Source organism: Hydra vulgaris, chromosome 05, assembly GCF_038396675.1.
Source record: "Hydra vulgaris chromosome 05, alternate assembly HydraT2T_AEP".
Taxonomy (NCBI): Eukaryota; Metazoa; Cnidaria; class Hydrozoa; order Anthoathecata; family Hydridae; genus Hydra; species Hydra vulgaris.
In genome coordinates, this window is record NC_088924.1 from 40,967,930 (window position 1) to 40,987,500 (window position 19,571).

Here is a 19,571-nt window from a genome sequence, read left to right on the forward strand (position 1 = left end):
CTAATTTTAATTAATCAAATATTAAACAAACATTCAATTGACCAAAAATGTTGTTCAATTAAATGTTTATGTTGTTCAAATAAAACCATTATGATGTTCAATTAAAATCATTATGTTTTAGAAAATCATCCAACTGCGAAGAAATTACTGCTTCTAGAAATAAAAACTACGCTACCAAATCATGATCAAAGTAAACATCAAACACTAGCAAGGGAAGTAAATAATTATGTTAATTGTCTGCCAACAGAAGAAGAAAAAGATCCTGTGGTGTTTTGGAAAAGTAACCATAAAAAATTTCCCTATCTGGCATGTTTGGCGAATGAACATTTATGTATTCCATCAAGTAGTGTAGCAGTAGAATCCATGTTTTTAACTGCTGGATTGATTGTTAATTCTTGCAGAAGTTTACTGGACCCAACTAATATTAATATGATTATTTTTATACACGAAAACATTAATTTGCTGTGAAATAATTTAGGGGTGTGTTATAAATTTAGTAATAACTAAAAACAAGAGAAGATATTTTCCACTTTCAGCTGGCTAGCCAGCCTCATTCTTTATATGCCAGCCACAGCTAGTTTTGTGTTTTTTTTTAGTAGCTAGCTGGCTATCCAGCCACTTAAACTTGTGAGCCATCCACCTGTTCTATTTACCAATGGCTTGCAAGTCTAGACGTCGAACATATTCAATACCATCAGAACGAAACATGACTCATCACTCCATAGTACTTTCGATCATTGGTTTGCTGCCCAATTTAGATGTTCTTTAGCAAATTTTAATCGTGCTCTACAATTTTTTGAAGAAAAAAAAGGTTTTTTAACAGGATGACGACCAAAAAGGTTGTTTTGTCTTAAGCGACGCTTTACTATTGCATAAGAGGAAGAAATTTGATGAGACTGTAAGTTCTCTATGAATTTCTTTAACACTCTTGCGCGGATCTGCCTTTGACAACCTTCCTACAACATTATCTTGGCAAAAAGTTGTTGATTTCGGGCATCCTGACTTTGTTGAAACTTGGAAGTTGATTGCGGAATGTTGATATCTATTGAAGTTTGTTGCACAGTCTTACTGTTATTAGATCCTTGTACAATCAACTTTTTCACTGCCTCGCTTAAATATTTATTATGTCCCATTGCAAATTATTGATCATTGAATATTTTTATAAAAATCTGCCTTCAGAAAAAGAAGCTAAAACAGTGTAAGTTATATCAACGTTGTTAGAATTTAGTTTGTCTAATTACCTTTGAGCCATTCATTTCCATTTTTTTTAGAAAAATTTTGAGTAAGTACTCCCAAAAGGGAATTTTTGTTTTGTTTTTCATATTGTAGTATAATTTGACACGCTTACGCGCAATTTCATTTAAAAATGTTAGCTTAATGAGAAAATATAACAATAAAAGTGTTTGTCCGATTAGTTTTGGATGTTACTGTATATATATATATATAACTATATATATATATATATATATATATATATATATATATATATATATATATATATATATATATATATATATATATATATATATATATATTTAAACAACTTTAAAAAGTATTCTACACAATAGAGTGCTCAATGTTCTTAAAAGAACAGAGCAATTATATATTAGTAGAAAATCACTCAACAAAAATTTTTCCCACTTGACACCGTGTTCCATCAACAAAGATTCATCAGAAATTCAACAAAGATTTCTGATGAATCTTTGTTGATGAAACAGTGTCAAGTGGAAAAAATTTTTGTTAAGTGATTTTCTACTAATATATAATTATATATATATATATATATATATATATATATATATATATATATATATATATATATATATATATATATATATATATAATATATTTGTATATTATATATAATATATATATATATATATATATAAATTTGAAAGTAAAAAATAATAACAAAAACCTCCATTTTGTTTCGTTTTTTTAAAGCATTTTTTTCAAGCAAAACCTTTTTTGCATTACACTTAGCAATACATAGAGTATCTTTGACAAGTCGTTTGCACTTATTCCACTTTGGACATGTCACCCAAACTTTAAGAATTTGTTTGCACTTCTGAAGAGTAGATGGACCACCAATACAAACTGTAAAAGTAAGTTTAAAAATTCAAGATAAAAATTCTATTAGAATGAACCACATTTAAAATGTATTTAGAATTAGAGGATAACTATAATTAAATTACAACAATTTATCGATCTCATTTTGATTGATTTTTATACATATCAAATCATATATACTATATATATATGTGCTACATCATATATACAATAGTATCAGAGATATCTATCAAAAATGGTTCCAACATCTTTTAAAATGTTTTACAAGCAATATCGTGGTAAAAGTCCACAATACTTAAATTTTATTTTTTCGAAAAAAGTCTACTTGCATTTATTTGGTTACTTTCTTCTTTTTATCAATAAAGTTAACTGAAGAGTGGTCTTCTCTCCTAATGTTGTTTTGCATACTAAACGAAAGTTTACCCAATGTGCAACAGAGTTACCTCAGTCCTACTAAGTAAACCTAATTAATAAAAAAAGCTCTTTATGAACTTAAAACACTATCAGGAACAATATCTAATGACATTATGGCACTATTGATACTTTGATATATAATAATTTTTGGTAGAATTAGTCTCTATAAGACCCTACACAAACCTTACTAACAGCAAACTTCAAAACCATTAAACAGAGTTTTAGAGTTGTAACCTCAATAGAAGATAAAAAGTTAGATAAAAAGCTGAAAATAATGTTATTCCTATGAATTTTTGCCACTAAAAAAAGACAAAAATCCATTAGCATAGTCTAGAACACTGTTTATTTTTTTAAATCTTAATTCACTTCCCCAAGGCCATGAAGGCCACTAGAGTCAAGGAGGCTACTTTTAGTTGTAGTTACAACCCTCTCTCAACTCTATAGCTCCGAAACACAAACCTTGATGAACAAGGCCACTGCGCAGAGAAGCAAGTTGAATCTATTGTTATTATTGTTGAATTTAAGACCAAAAAACTGATTATTACTGAAAAAGTAACACAAAAAGTGAACAGATTTTAGCATTTTAGCAAACAACAAAGTAAGAAAACATTTAGATCAGATCAAAATCATCATGGTCACCCTGCTACTGATAACATGTACAACCTGCCCCATGTCCTGATTCCTCATAGGGATTGCTTTTCTAGGTAAAGGCTAGGAAAAGTTAACTTTGACTTAAAATACCCCTGGTATTGAGTAAAGCCTACAAATGGTGTCTTGATAAATATACTCACATTAGGCAAATTTGCTCTGTCTTTTAAAAGACTGCATTTGCTTGCTGTCTTGTAAAAGACCTTCTAGGAACAGACTTTAGGGGTGAGGAGAAAAATTCCGTTGATCAGCCTTCAATCCCTTCTTCATTTATTAGGCTGACATAGATGTAAACCAAAATTAGTTTGTATATATAAAATCTTTTATATATAATGTTAATATTATATTTAACTGTTTGTGTTATTTATAATTACCAATTACATGATATATTTTATTAAAAAAAATCAAAAGTAAATTACTTAACATGTTTTCTACTTTATTTTTAATAATAGTGAATGCAATATGGAACATTTAATTTAATAAATAAATGCCAAAATAAAAAGTAAAAACTTTTGTTAAAATTGAAGTCAAAGACTAAATATTTATAAATTAGAAAAGAAAAAAAAATCATGTAATTTAAAATTAGCATGAGAAAGCATATATGAAAAAGTTGAATTTGGCAACCCCTCTCTCACTAAAATATCATTTCTCCATTGGTAACTCTCCAGGCCTAAAATGGCTAATTAATGTAATATGATAAACTTTATTAGTTGTTCTCCATGCAACAGATGCTCTGTTATGGGTAACTGGTAAACTTTTCCTTTTTACAAACTTCACAGGTCAATAGTAACTTTAATTTCCCAGGTCAAGTTGTTATTAAGTTGTTTTTTAAAAGTAAAAAGTACACTTTTAAAACATTCAGCAATATAGAAATAACCATTAAAGTCTCTTTTTCTACAAAACCTTTTCTAAAAATTATTTAAGTTGATATAGACACTTTAATTAAACAATGTGTTTAAGCCTAGGAAAATATATAACATTTAATATATTTTAAATGTTTTGTTTAAAATGTTAATCATAATCAGGCAGGAAGTGAGAGCTTTAGCTCTCTCACATACTCCTCTAAATTGGTTTACAGGGGCAATTTATAGCTCTCGCTAAAGTATAATTTTGTCATAAATATAAACCAATTTAATTTCTTCTTTGTATTTGAATATTTATTAGAAAAATAAAAAATTCTTGTACAAACTACATGGTTTAAAAAAGACAAAGTTCAAATTTCAGATTGACTTTTCATTTTATTTTATTTTTTTCATTGCTTATTTTTGCTTTGTGATATTTGATATTTGTTTTTGGTAATATTTTAGTAATATATTTGCTTGATATTATATAGCTTTATACTTAGCTTTATATTTGGGTATTTAAGCTTTAATAAAAAATACTATGGGTAATTTAGCTTAATATTATATAACTATAAAAATAGCGAACACTTGACTAAAAGATTAGTTAGTCTACAACTTGTCAACTTTATCGTATAAGTTACTTGACACTATATCAAGCTTTTGATTTTTTGTAAAGCAGATTTTTAGTTTTATAAATACAAGTATAAATATTACAGAATTATAAAATAAAGTTATAATATAAAAAGTAAAAAAAAAAAAAAAAATTTTTTTGTATTTTAAACACAGATATGCAATGCAGAGAGCTTTTTTTTCATATAACCCTTGGTGTTAAATAATAAACTACAATGCTTTTCATAATAAACTACGATGCTTTTTATAAAGGAACTGTAAAGAAAAAAAAAAACTGTAAAGAAAAAAACAAAAAAAAAACTGCCAAATAAAATGCAAATGTTTATAATTAGGATAAGTTAATTGATTGGTTTCTTAAAATAACAAACCAGTTATTTTTATAAAAAAAATAATTTAATAATATCCTGTCATACATTTTTTCTCTTTGTATTATCTTTTAATCTCTTTGTATTATCATGTAAAATTCAATTTTTAATATCAAACATTTTTTTAAATTTGAAAAAGTAAAACATTTTTTTTCAAAGTTATAACTGCTTAAATTTAATTTTGCTCAAACTCACTTATATAATATAAAATTATTATGCACTAAATTATTACATAATAATTTTTATAATTTTTGTCTTAGTTAAAGTAATTAATTTCTTAGCATTATAATTTTGCATAATAACTTTTATAATTCTTTGTCAAATTTTCTATCAAATAAGTAAAGTTGTTAATGTATAAAATGGATAGCTAGTGTAAAACCCAAAGAAAATGCGCTAAAGAATTTTTTGTATAAAGAATTTTTTCAATAATGGAATAACTCATATATATTCATGATACGATAATATGATACTCTTTATGCATATATTGTGCATTATGTAACATTAACCTTACAAGCATATGCTTGTATTTAATAAACAATTTTTTTAATGAATTAACTGATTCCTCATACAAAATACAAAAGCTAAGATAAAAAGTTAAGCACAGTACTACCAAGGATGAAGTGGGGATTTTGAAACTTCTTCCTAACAAAACTCTCTACTATTAATTTTTATTATTTTTATTGTCTTCAATTCATTGTTGTTTAATTGAAAATTAATAATTAAAAAATAATTAATATTTATTTTATTTATAGAACAATTGTACGGATTCAATGAGATATTTACATTCAATTCACTTTATTTTTTGTTTTGGATTGAATTTGCACACAATATTTTTTATTTTTGGACAAACTTTAGGTTTGTAGATTTAAGGGATTTACATTTTCTTATTTTTTTTTATTTTGTTTTAAACCAATTTACTTCTAACAAGGCTGCAAGCAATGACTATTAAGTTGGGATCAGATCAAATTCAATAATGGTTGCTTGTTATAAGCGATCAAAAAGAAAAGATTTTTTGTAGAGACAGGAGTATAAAGTTGAGTTGTCAGCAAATAAAACCAGTTTAGATTTTAAGGAAGATCTTTAATGTAGAAAAAAAACAATACAGGAACAAGAATAGAACTTTTGTGTTTTGACCTTGAAGTTACTGGAAATGAAGAAGAGTGTAGCGCTTTAAGGATTACTTTATAACCTTTCCAAGATACATTATATGAAGCAAGCTTATGGAGAAGTCCAGACCTGCCAAACTTTATCAAAGACTTTTGACATGTTAAGAGCAATAGGTTTTGCATTGCCACCTCCATCTAATTCACGATAAAGCCTTTTAATTACAGCAGCTAGCAATTTGCATAACCATAGAACAAGGAGATCAAAAACCATATTGTAAGTAATTAGTCTCATAATAAGATTTAAAACAACAAATTGTTCTTACTATCAACATTTAAAACTTTTAACTAACAATTTAAGATTAAAGACGCAAAGACCTTGTTAATTATATTATGTTATAAGACTTGTTAATTATAGAGAAAAGACCAGATGATAGTTTAAATAATGATCAGAATGTTCTCTGGAGTTTTTGAAAGCTGAAACAGCAGATACTATTTTCCAGCAGGCAGAGAAACAAGACTCTGTCAACCACATAATAAATAATTTAGAGAGAATTGAAGAGAGTTTGGAGAATACTTTTATTAGACTATGAAAAGAATGTTGTGTGGACCACAAGCTGTAGAAGAGTTTAATTGAGAAACGACTTGAGCAACAGAAGCTGGAGTGATTTGAATGTCTAACAATGGGTTAACCTGTTTAACTGGAATGGCAGAAAGAGTATGTCTATTGGATTCAAGGGTCGAATTAGAGAAAAAAATTTTTGCAAATAGTTCTGCCTTTTCCTTGGGAGAGGTTATAGGATCAGATATGAATTAGAAATGGAATATTCGATTTACCTTTGTTAATGACGCTGTCGAAGATTTTCCAAAAGTCTTCTGAGCCTAACTTCTGAGATAAGAAATGAGATATAGTAAACTGAGAATAATGGAGTTACAGACAGCACCTTCATTACATTAATTATTAGTAGAATAATTAGGGTATTAGTAGAATAATTAGGGTAGTAGTAGAGTGATGATTAAATGAGTCCAAATAAGAAGTACAAGATAAAAAGTTTATAAAGATTATTGCATGGTTAGAAGCACCTAAAAGAGAACAAGGAGAAATTGAACATGAGCTATATTTAGAGACGAAAACCAAGGAGTGTAAGTCATTAGAGTTATCTGGAAAACAATCACAAAGTTGATTGAGAAATGCAAAAATTATGAGCTTTAGTGCAAGCGAGGTCAGTGGTGTTAAGCTAAAAAATTCTGTTTGATGAGCATTAAAGTCACCAATAACAGTAAATTGACTGAGGGATAAAGAGAAAGAACTTGGTCAAATTGGTCAGAAATTAAATCTAAAAGAGTGAAGTCTTGAGAAGAAGGAGAAAGATAAAGAACAAAGAGAAAGGTGATTGAGTGAAATGGTGCTAGGCATAAGCACATAAAAGAATGGTCTGAGAATTCAAATGATTTCTTGAAAAATGAGTGAATTAATGCATATGTGTATGCCTAAGCCAAGCATATGACAACTGGAGTTATTGTAAATCAAAACATAATAGCCATTATCGCTGAGATCTGAAAAAGAAACAGCAGAATCTAAATATTACTCCAGTTGATGTTAACCGCTTAACATTTATTGTCACCTTTCGCTGTTTTTAAGTAGTTACTGGTCTGAACTTAAAATTTTTAAGTAGTGACTTTTCTGAACTATAAGTTCATAAGGTCTGCAAGCAAAATAGAGCTGATAAATTTTTCTTAGCTTTCAAGGAGAATTGTTGTTCTTTATTTAATTTTACAATAAAAACTAGTAGTTTTAATAAATAAGCATTTGTTTGTTTGTCATTGGTTGTTTTTTTTTCTAATTTTTTTAGTCTGTTAGATTCTTTTTTAGTCAGTACTAAAATGACTGGTAAAGTAATTTTGTTTCTATTTGATTAAGTTTTATTTTGTTTTTTAAAACAATTGAAAAGAGCTGAAGCTCTTTTTAATTAGTTCAATTTATTTTGATATTTATAGATTATTTTTTGTTTTGCTTAAAATTAGAAGGACTATTGACAGCAATTTGAGTAAATTTTATCATTCATCATTGTTAACCTGGAATTCCATATATGCTGAACAATTTATTATTATTAAAAGAAATAACAACAAAGTACTGGAAAGTTTTTAATACCATTTGTTTTTGTTTTGTACTATCACTCTAAACACAACTTTATTTTTTCGACAAATAGATATAACTCAATAAGTTTTTGATTTTTGTATATTTGAGAGCAGTAAGCGTTTTTTTAAATTCTTTAATTTTGATTAAACCCAATATCATTGAATTTGTTTTACTATTATTATTATTATTATTATTATTATTATTATTATTATTATTATTATTATTATTATTATTATTATTACTATTAGGCATTTTTGTCATTCAGAAGTTGTATCACCAGCTGTTACTAATGGTGATGCCTTATTTATAAAATTTTATTAAAAAAAACAGGGATAAATATTGTTTATTTCAACATTATTTTCAGGATTAAATATATTAACTTTTTTTAAATAACACTTTTTTTATTTACCTGTTTCATCGGTAGCATCTGCTAAATTTGGAATACTTACAAAGGTTTTATGCATTAAAATTTAATTAAAAATTGTGCATATAATTATCTTATTGCTGAAACCATAAGTAGGGGTTTTAAATCTGATACAGCTCCATGGACTGGCTTAGTAGCAACTCTTCTTGCAAATGGATCTATATTGCATGGCTTATCCAAACTTCCTGTCCCATTATTAGATAACAGCACAGGTAATCTAATTCTTAACTCTATAAGGCATCTAGCCTTTATTGAATAAAGAGCTTGGTTCTTCTGATTGAGTAAAAGGGTAGAGGCAGGGGTATTTTAAGTCAGTGTTTATTTCTTCTAGCCTTTGGCTAAAAAAGCAAATTTAAGAAGGTAGCAGGACATAAGGCAGATAGTACTGGATTACATGTTACCAGTAGCACAATAAACATAATGGTCTTGAACCTGACCTGACCAGGAGTAGTTAAAACTAGCTACTTCTGTAAGCAGTAGTTTAAAACATTGAAAGAGAGATTTAGGAAATCCATAAAAAAAAAACATATCTAAAGGAATACTGGAAATTAAGATGTTAAATAGCTGTAATCACTAGTTGATAACTTTAATAAAGTTTTTAATTAATGATTCAAATCAAAACTTTATTTTCTTTTGGTGCACTTTTTGATTGAAGCACTTTTTGCAAGTTTTTTTGTTTTTAACTCTTTTTTTTCTATTTTGACAGTGACAGTGTGACTGAATGGTAATAATGCAAGTATTGCATATTTATACATATTTACAAGTATAATAAAACTATAATTTTATGTTCTTTCAAAATTTTTTTAAATTTAAATCTTAAAGCTAATTCACAATATAAAATGTTCAAATAGAAAATTTTATAAATTTTTTTTTATTTTTCATAAAAAGAAATTCAATACATGTTGAGTTGAGAATGAAGTGATAACATAATTTGAATTCAAGTGTTTTTTTTTTGTCCTAAAATTATAATAGTCAAAAGTTGTATTCTATCTTTTTTAGATAGAATACAACTTTTAGATAGAACCTTTGTATATCATTTCTAGATACGATAAAACTTTTGTATAGCAACACTAGATAAAATAACATCTCTAGACATGATACAACTTTTGTATAACATCTTTAGATATGATACAACCTGTGTATAACATCTAGAAAACTCCTTCATATTTGTAGGTATCTTGATTTCTTTTTCTGAAAAAACTGTCTGGATTCAAGTCAACATATTAGTGGGAAAAATATATTCAGACAGTGGCAACCTAAATCTGCAAAAGTATGCGTGCATATATTTGTGTGTGTGTGTGTATATATATATGCACAAAGATTTTTTTTTACTAATCATCAACTTAAAGTTATATACCAGAATCACATTTTGCATTACACGTTGCGGCCAAGTAGTTATCTATCAAATCAAGATTGTCTGATTTTATTTGCAATGCTGACAGTCTTTTTTTTAACTTTGTTTTCCAATTGTGTACTTTTATGATTGATTTTTTAAACCACAAGGCTAAAACATAAAAATATATTAATAAAAGATTTTTGACCAAATTGAAAAAAAAACTATAAATTAATTTTATAACTAATTAGACCTTGTCAGAATTGAAAAAAGGTTTATAAGTAAAAATTACAAACTTGATTCATGTAAGTTTTCCTGATTTTCCCTTAGTGCTCGTGCTGTCTCTGCACCTCCATTTGTTATGGTATCAGCAGATTCTAATGTTATATCATTTAAATTTGATGATAAACAAGATGTTATCTTGAGTAAAATAAAGAAATAAATTAACAACAGTACAAAAATAAAATACAAATAAAAATAATTTTGAAAAACCTATTATTTATTTATTTATTTTGAAAGTCAAACTCAAAACATTGCTTACTACATAACCTGCATTCTTGATATCTCCATGCCCATAAGGGGCCATAACTGTCATGTTTGTTTCAAATAAATTAAACATGTATCCATGGAGATTAAACATAAGTCCATTGTCAGAGATATCAATCAAAACATCTTTTCCTATTCCAAGAAGTTCTACATATGATTGAATTTGAACATCTATCTAAATTTACAAAATGTATTATTTCATTATGTTTAGTGTTATATAAATTATATTATTTTTATATTAAATTATATTATTTTATCATTATTTTTACAATACTTTATATAAATTATAATAATTTTTTTTCTTAATATTTTGTATTACATATACAAATACTTACACTTTCTGGGGAAATCATAACAAACAACTGTGGCCCATTTTCTTTATCAATTTCACTTCTTTTCATGGTTAATAAACCATTTGATAAAATCAAAGGCATCATATCCACTACAATCTTAATCAACTTTTCTGTTATAATAACTTCACACCTTGACCTTATTGAAAAAATTTCAATGGCACCAGTTAATGTTAGGCCAATCTTTAACTCAGACTTTAAGTGAGAGATTTTCACACCTTAATTAAAAGGAATAATTAATAAGCAGAAAGATAAATTTTAATATAAATAATTTATAAAATAATAAAATAATTTATAATTATTAATAATATGACAAACTCAATCAATATGAAGAAAATATATTTTCATAAAAATAATATAAAATTATGCAAGTTATATCAAAATTATATCTAAAAAAAAATTTTTTGTTGCTGTAATAAATATCTTAAATGCAAACCTAAACCATCTATCAATGTAAAGAAACAATCACAGATGGGTATTTCAGTATGATGTCATCAGCGACAATTCATGCCCAGCTAAATTTAGGGCTATGATTTTAAGACCTTTTAAAATAAAAAAATTTAGCTTGTGGTTTCATTTGATGACTTTTGTTAATAAGTTATTTAATAAGTTACATTTTGGGTAAACTTTTACTTCATATTTACACATTAATAATTGTAAAAAAAAAAAAAAAATCACAGCTAGCTACTTTGATCCTATATTACTATCTTCCTTGTCTTAGCAAATAAAGTAAGACTTTCTGTCATTCAACAACCCAGGCTTTAATATATATATATATATAAAATTATTTACCTCCTCAAGGCCAAGAGGGCCACTACAGTCGAGGAGGCTACTTTTTGTGGTTACAACCCTCTCTCAACTCTCTAACTCTGAAACACGAACCTCGACGAACAAGGTCACTGCACGAAGAAATAAGTTGAACGCAGTACTACCAGAGACGTGGTAGGGATCAAACTCGAAACTTTTCACTTATGAGACAAGCACTCTACCGCGATTTTATATATATATGTATATATATATATATATAAAATCAACACAAATATACCTGTACCAGTCTCTGCCAAAATGTTAGCAAAAAATTTGATGAAATAAAGAAAAAATATGGTACTGACAATACACCTTACTATAATGGATTTTGAAAAAAATTATAAAGAAATGACAGACAACCAATTTAAAAGCTGATTGAAACATGGCAAAAATATTTATTTGTTTTAATTATGGCAAAAATATTTCAATTTGCTTTTTCTATTTTCTTTTGTTTGAAAAAATGTCTGGATTTTTGGAAGTTGACATATTAAAGTGTGCACAATATATTAGGACGGTCCCAACCTAATTCCGCATGAATATATATACACATATATATAAATTCATGAGATATATGTATATTTGTTACTGTTACCCAGAGTGTCATGAATTAGCTGTAATTCTTGACACTATGGGTAACAGTATTATATGCAAATATTTATCAAATATTGTTGCTGATTTTATCATTTATCATATATTCTGTGCTTCATGTGTTACCAAAATAATCATTAGTAAAAACTTTGCTGCAATTTCCCTAGCAGTTCTTCTTAATTTAGATTTCTACATGAAAATTGTTTAGTAGTAATCATTAGTTGTTTTTTTTCGGTTAGTTTTTGTTTTTAACTGAAAATAGTTTTAAATACTTAAATAATATGAAAAAAACTTCTTTGTGAGATTTTAATGTTGACTTTTATTTTAACACACACACACACACACACACACACACACACACACACACACACACACAAACACACACACACAAACTATAAAAATTCTCACCATAAAAACCAAAATCCATCAGCTTGAGTAATCAACTCCATTTACTATTAAACTACATGAGTAAAGCATGCATGGAATACAACGTTTGTCTGGAATACAACTATGAAGCTTGCGTGGAATACAACTATGAAGCTTGCATGGAAGATATATAAACAAATATTATGCAAATACAAAAATAAATAATTCAAATAAAGATATACATATAGCATATTAAAAAACGAAAAAAAAATTTTTCTGAAGATATTGTAAAAACATTTACAGTATATTTTGCATCAAAATTGTTAACTTAATTACCTTTAGGATTTAATGTAAAACCAATCAACAGTCCATCAGGAAAACGAGTATCTTTCAAAACTTTAGGTAACTCAAGTTTCCACTGAAAAGCTTTAATAATTTTACGTAAAGAAATACTGGAAACCTCGCCGTAAAAAAAAGTTTCTAAAACATTTATTGGATTGAAGTTTATGATTGAATGTGTACTTATCTCTTCACCAGAGCCAATTTTCCCAAGAAGCAATTCAGCAGTTAAACCTAGTTATAAAATATTCATAAATATTGCAAATGTGCATTAATATTCATTGCATCTTTACTTATTGCATATGCAACAAATATTGATTGTATATAAAATAAACACAAACATTATCATTTTGCAATTACATTCCTTTTAAAATAAAAAATATATATATATCAGGGGCTTTTCTAGACTATTTTTGACAGTGCTGATCATATTTGGTTGCCGATTTGGGTGCCGCCCAAATTAAGAAATTGAGGAACTTTGTTTTTTTAATGGAAAATGTTGTTTTGTTTGCAAAAAAATGCCTACATATGGCAATGTTTTCACAAAATTTTCTTATGGTAAGCAATGACGTGGAGGTACTGCCGCCCAAATTATATTCCTTTGAACAGCCCTTGTGTATATAAATATATATATATATATATTTATATATATATATATATAAATATATATATATATATATATATATATATATATATATACACACACATACATACATACATACATACACATACATACACATACATACATACATACATACATACATACATGCATGCATGCATGCATGCATCCATCCATACATACATACATACATACATACATACATACATACATACATACATACATACATACATACATACATACATACATACATACATACATACATACATACATACATACATACACACATACATACATACATACAGAAATACATACATAAATACATACATACATACATACATACATACATACATACATACATACATACATACATATATATATATTTATATATATATATATATATATACATACAGTGTTGGAAAAAAAATAATGGGACAAAAATAAAATGATGCTGCCTAGCTAGTAATAATGGTGTATTGTCTGCTCCTATTCTAAATAACGGTACTCTTGTCTAAATAACAGTACATTTGTTTTTATCTGAATCATTCGACACAGACAAACAAATGTTGCACAATTTAGATGACAAAATTGACTCTTTTGTATATTTTGAATCATTAGAATTAGATGTTTGATTTTTTTGTTAATTTATGTGGCAAAATTTAATGGGACAAATTGTTTTTCATTAAATATATCTTATTTAATTCTAATTTATAATTTGTTTTGTAAGATATTAACAATTTCTGAAGGTATAACACTTTTTTTCTTGAAAAAATTATTTTATGAAATAATTAGGAACAAATTCTATATTTTAGCAATCATGGCTCCAGCAAAACAATATTTGAATAAGAATCAATGAAAATTAATTTTGGATAAACAAAAAAAAACTTACAGAACTGTTGAAAAAGAGACTGGAGTTCCACCTTGCAATATTTCAAACATTGTAAAAAAGTTTGTAAAAAACATTGTAAAAAAGTCACCAAACTGTGAAAATTTTGAAAGGACGTGGGCACATATGTAAGACTACTGTCAAAGAAGGTCACTTGATAGTAAGATTATTTAAGAAAAGTAGATTCGAGTCATCTAGAAAAGTTGGATAACTCAAATCTAATTTTCTACCAAAATAACTGATAAATAACCCGAAATTGTTTACATAAAAATGGGTTTGAAAGTTTTTTGACAACAGAACCATTTCCAAGTATTGCTAAAGTCAAGAAGGCTAAAATAAACAAATTTTTGCCAAGATAATGTTATAGAGAGATTGTCAAAGGCAGATCTGCATAAAAGAGCTAAGAAATCCAAGGGAAGCTTACACAGTTATGTCAAATTTTCTGTTTTTATGGAACTTTAATGTGTAACTTAAGAAAAAAAAACCTTTTTTGACTGTTGTCTTGGGAGAAAATACACATTGATATTTTAATTAATTTGGTTGATTCAATGCAATGTAGACGCAATGCTGTATTACCAAGTACTAGCATTATGTACAGATAATAAACAATATTTAGCATTATGTAACTTTATATATATATAAATATATATATATATATATATATATATATATATATATATATATATATATATACATATATATATATATATACATATATATATATATATATATATATATATATATATATATATATATATATATATATATATATATATATATATATATATATATATATATATATATATATATATATATATGTAAATTATGTTAGTGTATTTTACAAATAGAGTGCTCAATGTTCTTAAAGAACAGAGCAATAATTAATTAGTAAAAAACACTTATCTAACTTTTATCTTCGACTCGGAGTTTCACCATCGCTGGATCATCAGGAAGAGTTACTAAATCTCAAAAAAAAAAAATTCAATTTATAGAAAAAAATATTTTACAGGAAGTTATAAATTATTATAAAAAATTTTTAATTACTATATTTTTTTGTTAACGGGAAGTTACAGAAAGTGATTATGAAATAATTTTCTTTGGAATGGGGATAGTTTAATTTGGTCATTTGTTTTTATAATTTTTTAAGAGGTAAGAGATTTAGTAACTCTTCCTGATGATCCAGCGATGGTGAAACTCCGAGTCGAAGATAAAAGTTAGATAAGTGTTTTTTACTAATTAATTATTGCTCTGTTCTTTAAGAACATTGAGCACTCTATTTGTAAAATACACTAACATAATTTACATATTAAGCTCCAAGTTTATACTTGTTGAGCACTCTTTAATTGTATTTTACCTAACCTAAACATGGAAACTAACAATTTTACTTACTCTCTCAAAAATATCCCGATCCCAGACAAAAAAAGTTATACTATTTCATTAATAGACAAAGTAGAACACTTTATTAAAAGAATTCGTTGGAAAGCCCATTTTTTCTTAGAATCTGAAAAAAATAAAAACCCTTTAATTGAAAAAAAACAGAATGAAAATTATGGATTCAAAACAAAAAACGCCCCACCATTTATTTCTGACCTGGAAAATTTTGAAAATGATTTATTACACTTAATTAAAACTATAAAATTCCAAAACATAAATAATGAATTCCAAAAACAATTAAAATTAGACATTAATAATATAAAATTGAACCCTAATATTTTAGTTTTTGCTGACAAAACAAGTAACATTTACCAAATTACCCCAGAAACTCATCAAAAAATACTGCGCGATAATATTTCTAATAATTATACAAAAGCACCAAAAAACTTGGAAAACGCCATTAATTTAGAAGCTCAAAACATCGCCAAAAATATTAATTTAGATGCGAGAATTGAATCAGTTGCACCAGCGCAAGCGTTTGTTTCGCTAAAAGATCACAAACCAAATTTTCAAAATAAACTCCCTTGTAGGCTACTAGTACCTTCAAAAAGTGAACTAGGGCACGTTAGTAAAATAAAACTAGACAAAATTAATAACTCTATTCGGAAAAAATTAGGTTTACATCAGTGGAAAAATACCACTGATGTTATAGATTGGTTTTCTAAAATTAACAATAAAAATGAATGCACATTTATACAATTTGATATTATTGATTTTTACCCCTCAATTACAGCAGAAATTTTAGATAAAACAATAGAATTTGGAAAATCCCATTTAGAAATTACTGAGGACACTATCCGTATAATTAAGCACTGCAGAAAAAATTTACTCTATTTTGATAAGGAAACGTGGAAGAAAAAAACCACGCACGAATGCTTTGATGTAACAATGGGAAGTTACGACGGAGCAGAAATTTGCGAATTTGTAGGTTTATATATTTTAAATACCCTTGCTAAAATAATCCAAATTAATCAATTAGGTCTTTATCGCGACGACGGTTTAATAATAATGCATAAAAAATCAGGGCCACAACTCGATAAAATTAGAAAAGATATTATTAAAGTTTTTAAAAATATTGGCTTCCTAATTGAAATAAATATAAATTTAAAAATAGTGAATTTTCTTGATGTCACATTTAACCTCTCAGAAAGTTCCTATAAGCCCTACAAAAAACCTAATGACGAATTATTGTATATTAATGTAAATTCGAACCATCCCCCTCAAATTCTAAAACAAATTCCAATTTCAATTAACAATAGGCTAAACCAAAACTCTTCTAATGAAAATATTTTTAACTCCTCTAAACGTGTTTATGAAGATGCCCTTAAAAAAAGTAGCTTTCAAAATTTCGAGCTAAAATTTGAAAAGAAAATCGCAAAAAAGCGTAATAGAAATAGAAACATAATTTGGTTCAACCCCCCGTACAGCAAAAATGTTTCAACAAATATTGGTAAAATTTTTCTAAAATTAGTAGACAAACATTTTCCTCCCTCTAATAAATTACATAAGATTTTTAACAGAAATACCATTAAAGTAAGTTATAGTTGTACAAAAAATTTAGAAAGAATTATAAAAGGCCACAACTACGCGTTAATTAATAAAAATGAACATATAAAAGAAAAAAACACTGATTATTGTAATTGTAAACAAAAAATAGATTGCCCTCTAAATGGAAAATGCCTTTCGAAAAATGTAATTTACAAGTGCATTGTTTCCTCACAAAACAACCCTGATAAACAATATATTGGCTTAACCGAGGGGGAATGGAAAAAACGTTATGCTAACCACAAACAATCGTTTAAACACAAAAAATATTCAAAAGAGACTATGCTGTCAAAATATATTTGGAATTTAAAAGAAAAAAATAAAAATTTTAATTTACAATGGTCTATTCTAAAATCTGCCCCTGCCTATAATAACATTTCCAAAAAATGTATGCTATGTTTGCAAGAAAAATTTGAAATAATTACTCATTTGAATCAAGAAAATTTATTAAATAAAAAATCTGAATTAATTTCTAAATGTAGGCACGAAAATAAATACCTCTTAAAAAATTATAAAAATAAATGACCAAATTAAACTATCCCCATTCCAAAGAAAATTATTTCATAATCACTTTCTGTAACTTCCCGTTAACAAAAAAATATAGTAATTAAAAATTTTTTATAATAATTTATAACTTCCTGTAAAATATTTTTTTCTATAAATTGAATTTTTTTTGAGATTTAGTAACTCTTCCTGATGATCCAGCGATGGTGAAACTCCGAGTCGAAGATAAAAGTTAGATAAGTGTTTTTTACTAATTAATTATATATATATATATATATATATATATATATATATATATATATATATATATATTATATATATATATATATATATATATATATATATATATATATATATATATATATATACATACATATATATGAGGCCCAAGATGAGATAAGGTACTAAGTCTATATTTCTAGATGCAGAGGTACAAGCATTTTAAGCAAGAGAGAAAAACTTGAAATTGATTATATTGTCTTTTCTAACAGTTAAATTTTAACTGTTAGAAAAGACAATAAAATCAATTTCAAATTTTTTAATCTCTCTTGATTAAAACGCTTATATCTTCGAATCTAGAAATATAGACTTAGTACCTTATCTCATCTTGGGCCTCATATATATGTATGTATGTATATATATATATATATGTATATATATATATATATGTATATATATATATATATGTATATATATATATGTATATATATATATATATATATATATATATATATATATATATATATATATATATATATATATATATATATATACACACACCTATAGTTTCACTTACAGGGACAGATTTTACAAAAAAACGAACACTTACGGGGACATTAGCATTATCTGGGACATTTTAGTGTACCTGTAAATATTTTGTGCCTGCAGGCATTGTTTTTTTGTAAAAAAAATGTCCCCGTAACCAACTTTTATAGAGAACGAAAAGTACATATATCGACTAACAAATAGCTAGACTCACAATGGAGTGCTGCTACATTGACTGAGGGTTTGGTTTGGGTCAGCATCAATTTCAGGCTTAGGGTTTAAATATGTTTATATTACCATAATAACTTATTTTTGTAAACAGATGAAAATAAAATTGAAATATAATATATAATAAGTAAAAATAAAAAAAATAAACATAAAAAATTTCTGAGACTAATCACGAGATTTTGGGATGAACAATTGGTATAGGATCTAATCCCAGGATTTTGGGATCAAATCGGGACGGGATTGAATCCCAAGATTTTGGGATGAACAATTTGTACAGGATTAATCCAAGGATTTCGGGATTCCAGGAATGCCATCCCTACCTATAATCGTCTTTATACTCTTCCATATATTAAATTATAAATAAATCTTTCATATATTCATCAAGAATAGCTGTTATGCCTTTAACAGCAGTATAGCGATTATCTTTGTCTACTCTTTAAAGCTAAAACTTGATATTCTTGGTGACTAATACATTTACCACCAAAGTGCAGTGACCAGCCTTCTAAATGTAGTGTTTTCTTCATTTCTTCTTTAAGTTTAACAGCTTCTTCAATAATTGATATGTATATACCAGACTGTGAACATGTCTGAATGTTGACCCTATTTTGAGATAACTGTCATCAAA

At 26.5% G+C, this 19,571-nt stretch overlaps 1 protein-coding gene across 3 annotated transcripts in view; it reads right to left on the reverse strand.

Moving 5' to 3' along the window:
• LOC101234357 (uncharacterized) overlaps positions 1–19,571 on the reverse strand; it is a 90,839-nt gene that overhangs the window by 19,207 nt on the left and 52,061 nt on the right. For all 3 annotated transcript variants that reach the window (XM_065798210.1, XM_065798209.1, XM_065798211.1), the window contains 6 exons: positions 12,963–13,199; positions 10,851–11,083; positions 10,511–10,690; positions 10,266–10,389; positions 9,994–10,140; positions 1,919–2,097 (listed from right to left, as the gene is read on the reverse strand). In XM_065798210.1, the coding sequence (XP_065654282.1) occupies positions 1,919–2,097; positions 9,994–10,140; positions 10,266–10,389; positions 10,511–10,690; positions 10,851–11,083; positions 12,963–13,199 (1,100 nt within the window). The remainder of the gene's footprint in view (positions 1–1,918; positions 2,098–9,993; positions 10,141–10,265; positions 10,390–10,510; positions 10,691–10,850; positions 11,084–12,962; positions 13,200–19,571) is intronic.